Below are 8,889 nucleotides of genomic sequence, written 5' to 3'. Positions count from 1 at the left end.
AGTTTCAGTGGAGTAATTTTTTGATTTTTTGACCGACTTGTTTGTTGATTACAACCCTTCCAAATCGGAGAGAAATAATTCAATCGAAGAAACATGTTACGGGGGATTTCCACTGCATGAACCGCCGCTCGCGGACTTAATTCCTCAGGATTAAATCCCCCAGGATGAAATCCCACCGGATATAATCCCCCCAGAACTAAATTCCCCATAGGACAAAATCCCCCTAGGACAAAAAAACCCATATTTTATTCAGTATGATGGAAATCAAATTATTCAGATTATATAATTTCTTGTTTCTATTGATTCCATTTTGAATTGACTTCCATTTAAACATGAATCGCCATTTTGATGACTTTTCAGCAACTTTAAGATTCCAACTTTCAGTTGACTTCCTTTAATAATGAGCTTTGATTGTATAAAATAATAAGCCACATGGCACAGTCAGTACAAATGAATGGAAAATAATGTTGCTTCATTCAGCGTGAGTTCGAATCCCAACTTTGACATTTTGTGCAATCTATGTAAAGGTCTGTTAAATTTACTGGCAGGGGTAACAAAATCCCGCGCTTCCACTAAGGTGGGGGTCCGGGATGGTGTGAAAGGAAAGTCCCCGATTCCTAGAAAACCATCCTGTTTATTGTGTCAAAATTTCAGACCCCTAGGACCACGGAATGTTGAATTTGGGAGGTCCGAAATTTTGAACATAATCTTGAACTTATTTTAAGGTTAATTTATGTTGACTGATAAACAAATTAACACCCGATGTAGTCCCAGCCAAACGATTAGTGCAACAGGTGTGATAACAGTTTGCGTGGTCGCACTTTAATTCCCCCATTAGCCATTAAACTTCTGCCTCTTGACGCAAAATTTTGTTCAGTTAGTAAAACACGTGCATTTTGTTAACTACCGACTCATTCAAAACAATTACAATGTAAAATAACGAAGTCAAATTTGTGTTAAGCAACAAAGGGGGCCAGAAAGCGCTTCACAATAACTACGTTTGCTATTAGAAAAGAGAGTTAGTCAATTTTTTTCACTGGGAGTGCGAGTTGCGGCGATCAAAGCAACGATGTAAGGCAGCAAGCACATGGACTTCAAAGGGCGAATTCCTCAAATCGTCGCCACATGAGCAAACACGCGGCCCGGACTACGCTTTAATGGAAACGTATACCATTAACGAACAGATCAAAGCGGCCTGCACCGACTCTTCGACACAAAAAGTGATCTCGAATGCCCTAGCAAAATCCACAGCAGAATGCTCCTCGAAGATGCCGGTGGTGCCTCACCTCAAACGAAGGATCAGAAGAACGGGATTCGATTTTGAACTGCCTGTGAAATACATGCAAACCATGAGTGGGGAGAATTTTCTTCTTGAAGATTCGACAGTTCCGGGAACCGGTAAACAATATTTGGTGTTCGCAACCAACAAAATATCGAAATCCTTAGACGCTTATAGAAACTGGTTTATCATTGGAACCTTTAAAAGCTGTCCTGATAACTTCTACCAAATATACACTGTCCATTGCTTCGTAGATGGAACAACTTTTCCATGTATCTATGCCCTATTCCCCGATAAACGACAAGAAATGTACATACAACACTTTCTGGTCGAACTTGAAAGCAGATATCGTCCCCCCCTCCCCAGTTCAATCATGATAGACTTTGAAATGGCTGGCATCAAATCTGTGGGTGACAACTTTCCAGACACAAAAATCAAAGGTTGTTTCTTTCACTTCTCGCAAGCCATTTACAGAAGAATACTCGAATATGGTTAAGCTGTACAGTATCGCGAGGACAAAGAATTCAACCTAGCTATACGTCTTTTAGCTGCTCTTGCGTTGGCCCCGCCCTCACATGTAGAAGCCTGGTATAAACAAATTTAGTAAATTGCCACATTCCTGACATCAAGAAATTTTTTGAGGACACTTAGCAATTATGTAGACTCATAATTGGCGTGCATCACTTGAGAAATTTTGTAATCTCAAAGCTCAACTCATTCCGTTTTTCCCAGTAGCGGTATCGGTCATATTTTGCTTGTGAATGCGAAGTGCAACTTCGCCTCTGTGTTATTATTGTCCTGCACTTTTTTCTAGTTTTTGAGGCCACGGGTATCTAATGGTAAATAGTTTTCATTTGCAGATCATTTGGTATGTGCAATTTTTGACAGAAAGCACAGTTTGATTTTTTTCTGAGAAAACTTCTTGGACTGTTGTTTGTTTGTTTATTTGTTTTTTTTTTCAAAAGCCTGTACCTTGTTTGAAGTCTCAGGGAGTTTTCATTATATTAGAATGCTGTGTTTAACCTTTGTAAAGAAGACGCTAATTTAATTGTTTGCATAATTGCTGATTTTGTACAAATATTCCATTGATCCAATCCTTCAAATTGGGTTTTTTTTCAGAAAAATTGCCAAACATGAATAGATCTTGCAATTCAAAGCTCTGTGAATTTCAGCAATTTTTCTTGATTGACAGTTTCAGCTTTCGAAGAAAAAACCTGATAATTTTTCTTTGTGAAGAATATTGAAACTTTTTTAATCAATATTTCGTAATTTTTGTACATCCCAATTTTCAGTTGTTTTTCACCTTTGTGATCAAAAAGGGCATTGCAATCGGGCACTAGACTTTTTGTACCGTTCAGTGCATTATGGGTTCAAGTTTCTTCGCGTCTCCCGCTTTTTTCTCATTTTTCAAGAAGATGAAAATAGTTCATACTTTCCTGGTTTTTAAACACGGCAAAAGATAAATTTCCAACCGTTGTTTTCTTTGTTTTTTTTGCAATTTGAAAACAAAAACTGCACCAGATTCAGGAGTGTGGTTTTTTGCGGCTGAAATCTTTGTAAACAAAAACTGAATTTTTGTGTTTTATTGACTTTGTTTGAAATTTTAGCACTCATTTTTTGCTTCTTTTCAAAAAAAATTTTCATCTCAATAGTTGCTTATAGCAAATTGTCCTTTTGATTTTCATACCCAATTTTTCCCAGTAGAGTATGCAAGTTGTTTAGTTGCAAATTTTAACCAAAATTTTTGAGTGCTTTTGAATCTCGATTTTCTACCATTTTTTTCTTTGCGTTTCTATCTATTGGTTATAAAAGAGAAATGAATAGAGTTTGTGTAACCCGAATCCTACTCATTTATTAGGTAATTGATGTTTAGAACAATCTATTATATATTTAAATGCGGGCTTCACTATCTCGTCATGCTTAAGCTTTTTCAACGTATTATTTTTTGCATGTTTAAGCTATATCGTATATTGCAATGATTAAGAATTTTGAATAAGGGGTTGCGAATTTGGCCTCCAATTTGGAATGCCCGAATCATTTTAGTTAACGAGATAAGACGATTTTTGAGATTTTTTCAAAAATTTTCAGAAAACTTAAATTATGATTATTTTTTGAAAAATCTGAAATTCCCAACCCTGTAGTTGGGTACTGTCAGAGTACTATCAAGAATTGCGAGTCTTATCTCCAAATATAACTGCTCAAATCCTTGTAGTTTTCGAGATATGACGTTTTTTGTGATTTTTTCAAAAATTTTCAGAAAATTTCAATTATTATAATTTTTTTAAAAATCTGAAATTCCCAACCTGTAGTTGGGTACTGTCAGAGTACTATCAATAATTGCAAATCTTGCCTCCAAATATGACGGTTCAAATCCTTGTAGTTTTCGAGATATGACGTTTTATGTGATTTTTTCAAAAAAATTTTAGAAAATGTATATTAATTTTTTTTTCGCAAAATCTGAAATTACCAACCTTGTAGTTGGGTCCTGTCAGAGTACTCTCAAAAATTGCGAATCTTGCCTCCGAATATGACTGCTCAACTCTTTTTATAGTTTTCGAGATATGACGTTTTTTGTTATTTTTTCAAAATTCTCAGAAAGTTTAAATTAATTGTTTTTCGAAATTTGAAATTCCCAACACTATAGTTCGCTGTTGCCAGGGTACTCTAAAGAGTTGCAAATCTTGCCACATGCCACTGCTCAAATGCTTTTAGTTTCCGAGATGTGACGTTTTTTGATTTTTTCAAAATTTCTCAAAGAACTTATCTACAAAGAAATTCAAAAAATTTGAAACTTCTAATTTGATGAAGATACAACCTTATTGTCAGAGTACACGCAGGCGCCTCAAATCTTGCCTCTCAATGTGAATGCTCAAATCCGTTTACTTTCCGAGATAAGACGTTTTTTCAATTTTTTTTGAGAAACTTAGGTTTAAAAAAATTCACAAAATTTTGAACTCCTAACCCTATAGTAGGGTGCTCTCAGGGACTCTCAGTGGTTGCAAATCTGGCCTCCAAATTTCTCTAGAGGCCCATTAAGTTTTCGAGATGACGCTTTCAAAATGGAAATAAAAAAAATAAAAAAGTTCGAAATTACAAACCCTGTAATTGGGTGCTCTTAGAGTACATTAAAAGTTTGCAGATGTTGTTTCCAATATATGCGGTTTTTCATGAGTTAAACGCTAGTTGAAATAAAATTTGTCATAATTTTTTAGGCTTCGATTTTTTCAACAGAGTTCAACATTTTTTCACTTTTCGTTTGAGACATTTTTTTTTCGATTTAAGTCATTTGTTTCGTATGGCAAGTGTTGCAAATCTTTTAACTGGTTATGATTTGATTTTAAGGTTTTTGAGTTAAAATATTTTCGTCATAATTTGTTTGAGTTGCCTCATAATTTTTTCGTCCGCTTATTCGTCAAAGTAAGAATTTTTGGATTTTGGTCGTTAGGTTTTTTTAAGTTTAAGGAGTGATGAGTACGTTACATGTTTGTTTTTTTAATTTCAGATTTTAGAATGAGTGCAGATTATGACAGTACTGATACAAACAGCCTACTGGAAGAAAAGTTTTCGAAAATATCAGCATCACTTGACAAAGTTAAAAATCAGCTACCTGACATCATTGCGAAGACATCTGACAGTCAACTTAAAAACGGCCTTAGTTTGAACCAATTAAAAAACACAGCTCTGATTATGCATAATGTTAACCTGCTTTATCTGATTAGAGAGAAGCTCAGAGGAAATGCAATCAAAGATTCGCCTACAGTTGAGCGACTAATCGAGTCACGGGTGATAATGGAGAGGATGAAGCCCCTAGAGCTGAAATTGAAGTACCAAATGGAACGACTTCTGAAGGTGTCCAATGACGTCAAAGAGGATAACAATTCCTCAAACAGTCGAAACTCGGCTTTAAATTTCAGACCCAATTTGTCGAAATTGATGCAGAGAAAAAATGCCTCAAATAATGATGATGATGAGAACTCGGATGATGAAGATGAAGATGAGCTAGATTCTGAGATTGAAGGTGTCAATCAGGGTTGGCTGAGCAGAAAAATATGCTTCAAACTAATTTACCGTTTTTTCGTGAATGATTCGTCAAGGTCTCTTTAAGAAAAACTCGAAAGGTTTCTCTAAGGTCCATTCAGTTTTGAAATTCAAATATGGAGTTAACAATAAACATGGAGTTAACACAGTTGAATTTTCGGTGCTTGAAAGCTTCATTAAATTAATTTTTTAATAATTTTCATTCGCAACTTCGGATTGAAGAAAAGTAAAAAACGAATCTGTTTGAAAATGTGTGAACTTATGACTTCTTTTTTTTGGCTTTTTCACCAACCCTGTAAATAAAATAAAGGCGACGATGGAGATGACAGCGAAGAGAGGGAGAGTCGGAAAATATCTCAGAAGAAAGGAATCGACAGGGCGAAGGAGCAACTGAGACAGAAGAAGGCGGAGAAGTCAACCGGGGGCAAATATGTACCCCCTAAAGTGGTGCCTATGCCTTACACTCAAGGTCAGTTTTAATCACAATTATGGATTAGAAATTGTTTAAAAACTTGGCCTGAAGCTCTTGATATGAAATATTTAAAGCAGATTAAAACATTTGTTCCGAGGTTTTATGATGGTAATGTCGTTGTTTCACATAGGAATTGGACACTAAATCCTCAATTACAAGAAATGTCGCCGCCATAGTTTTTAAACTAAGAGAGCTATTAGCTAAATAATACTTTTTATGCTTCGATAATAAAGCGTATCTTACTTTGCCTTAAGTTTCGAGGGCCCTAGGGCATAAAATCGTGTACGAGCACTAATTGCTTCATACAGGTGTTAATTGGGGGCTATTCTCATGCGCGAATGAGCGAAAAAACTCGTGAGCGGAAGATGGAACACAAATTTAGCGGAAAGTCAATTTTTAAAAAGAAGCGATTGCCATTCAATTTCAATGAATTAAATGAAGCAATATTTTGCTTCTTTCATAACTTAACTCTTGAAATATAAAATTTGTTCCAATTCGTCGGCGTCAGTGACAATTTGGAATTTTTGCATTTTTCTGCCGTTTTTATATTCGGCCAATATCAATACTCATTCCCTAAAAATGTTTACTTTCTTTCCAAATTTTAGATTACTGAAATATGTTGGCTGATTTTTATTTTCGCGCATTCGGTCCTTCGCGTATGAGGGATTCCACCGTGTTAATTGTCTGTGTGGAGAAAAACGAAAGGGGAATTCCTCATTCCAGAAGGAGAAATAAATGCCTGAAATTTGTGTTAGCAGAAGATTTCGAAATCTGGAAAAAAATTGAGCTGGAAAATTTGTCAGTTTTGACTGTTGAAAGAAAGTTGATTGGTTGAAGAGTTTTGCGCATTCGATGCTTCTGTCATAAGAAAAGCCCCTAATAAAAAGAGTCCGGTTTCGGTACTTGTTTAGAAGTATGGTCCCGTTTAAAACCTCGTTTAGAAGTATGGTTCCGTAAACCTACCAATGGTCCCAAATAGAAGTCCGACAAAAACTTTTTTTAAGGTAGTCTCCAAGTTTTGCCTCTGAATTTGTATTTTTGATAATTCTTTTTTAAAGAAAACATAAGTGGCAAATCTAACGAAGAAATGTTTATAAATTTTCCTCTTGTTTTCATCCACTGAAGTGTTTTAAGTATATTTCAAGTTGTGTGGCGGGACCACACTTCTAAACGAGCACCCCGGATTCTGTATAAGATTCTAAACGAGCACCCCGGATTCTGTATAAGATTCTAAACGAGCACCCCGGATTCTGTTTAAGATTTCAATGGTATCTTAAATAGTAATAAAAGGGGGTTAGGAAATTAGACGACAAGCAAATTAGACGTGACCAACAAAAACGAATTTAGACGTTAAATTATTTTCGCAAAACTAGCATTTTAGACGGAAAGCACAGGGCTAACAAAACTTATTACTTTAAACAAGTTTTCATAATTACAAAAATAATATATGATCCCATTGCATATCAAAATATTTATCTCAATTGATTTATAAATTGTCAATTTCAAGATTATAAAACATTTTTGAAATGCATAAATTATACAATTGCGGCATGTGAAAAGTTGATTTGCATTTAAGAAAGCTGAACGAAAGTTAATTGTAGACGGTAAACAAATTTCAGACACGAACAATACAATTACGTCTAATTTCCCATATTTGTATTTTTGCATCGACGTCTAAATTAGTTTTTGTTGGTCACGTCTAATTTGCTTTTCGTCTAATTTCCTAGGCCCCATAACAAAAAGCTCATTTCAGTTTTTCTCTTAGATTCCGAGGGTGGCCGAGGAAGTAAGAAGGAGGAGCAGCGGGAGTTTATGAAGAGGTACAACTCGAGTGTGATGCGCGAATTGAGGGAGGAGTTCTCGGAGACCCCTCAGGAGTACAGTGAGGTACCTGGGGGTGCAGCCACAGCCGCCAAGTACAGGAAGGTCGAACAGGTATAAGTTCTACTAATTATCAATTCATCTTACATTTCTTGCATCGTCTTCGATTATTAGATTGCTCTTATTTAAAAAAATAGATAAAATATTGTTTTTTGTTCTAACATCCTCATCGGGTTATGTGAGCAAACTACTTGTGTTCTGATTTTTATCTTTGATAAATTATTAGATTATTAGCATGCTATTAATAAAAAAATTGATTATATATTGTTTTTATGCTAACATCTTCAGAGTGTTATGTGAGCAAACTACTTATGTTCTGGTTTTTATCTTTTATAAATTATTAGATTATTAGCATGCTATTAATATAAAAAATTGATTACATATTGTTTTTATGCTAACATCTTCAGAGTGTTATGTGAGCAAACTACTTATGTTCTGGTTTTTATCTTTTATAAATTATTAGATTATTAGCATGCTATTAATATAAAAAATTGATTACATATTGTTTTTATGCTAACATCTTCAGAGTGTTATGTGAGCAAACTACTTGTGTTTTGTGTTTTATCCTTTATAATTTATAATATAAATCTTTTAAAAAATGGTGAAAAAATAATATTTTTGAAGCAGTAATTTGTTCTTCAGTTGATGAAAGTGCGACAACAGCACGAGGAGGAATACATGACTAGACTTCCTGCCCTGAAGAGTATGAAGAAGATGACTCAGATCAGAGGTCTCTCAGAGATAGATCGCATGGTTGGATCTCTCAGTTCCCTCAATGGAAAAGGGAAGAAAAGGAAAGGAGCGAAGAAGTCAATGGGAGGCGGAAAGAGGTTCAGAAAGCCACAGAAGTTCAAGTCGAAAAAACGATAGTTTTTTTATTAACTCAGATTCAACTTTGTTTTGTTGGTTTTTGAACTCGAGCAGTTTGATGCAATGTCTTTTTATTAAAACAGTGCCAAAAATTGACGACTGTTGCTCATTTTAGCATACACCATCCAGACCAGTAACAATATAGGCCCACCCACCTTATTAGCGTTTTTTCCTTTTAAAATATCATTTGCCAGAGTTATAACAGAAAAGAGCCAAAAGGACCCGAAAGTAAGCGTCAAAGCAGCACAAGCGAATTTTTAAAATGATGTTGATGAGTAATCATGTCAGTTGGGTGATGTTGTCAGCCGTTTTAGTTGTAGGTTGTTTAAGAGTTTATTAACGTAGTTCA

The 8,889-nt window shown here is 35.1% G+C and overlaps 1 protein-coding gene across 2 annotated transcripts; it reads left to right on the top strand.

The window, feature by feature from the left end:
- The first annotated feature begins 4,785 nt into the window (after positions 1-4,785).
- Positions 4,786-8,604, top strand: LOC134839056 (neuroguidin-like). 2 transcript variants are annotated; one of them, XM_063854464.1, is made up of 4 exons: positions 4,786-5,297; positions 5,628-5,786; positions 7,555-7,724; positions 8,313-8,604. In XM_063854464.1, the coding sequence occupies exons 1-4, from the start codon at positions 4,790-4,792 to the stop codon at positions 8,538-8,540; spliced, it is 1,065 nt and encodes a 354-aa protein (XP_063710534.1). In that variant the 5' UTR covers positions 4,786-4,789; the 3' UTR covers positions 8,541-8,604. The 2 variants fall into 2 exon arrangements, with proteins under 2 accessions (XP_063710534.1, XP_063710533.1); XM_063854463.1 differs by having other exon boundaries at positions 4,786-5,309.
- The last annotated feature ends 285 nt before the right edge of the window (positions 8,605-8,889 follow it).

Source organism: Symsagittifera roscoffensis, chromosome 2 (genome assembly GCF_963678635.1).
Source record: "Symsagittifera roscoffensis chromosome 2, txSymRosc1.1, whole genome shotgun sequence".
In the NCBI taxonomy this organism is placed as follows: Eukaryota; Metazoa; Xenacoelomorpha; order Acoela; family Convolutidae; genus Symsagittifera; species Symsagittifera roscoffensis.
Note: the sequence above shows the minus strand (reverse complement) of the source record. Positions and strands in the feature narration are given on the sequence as shown.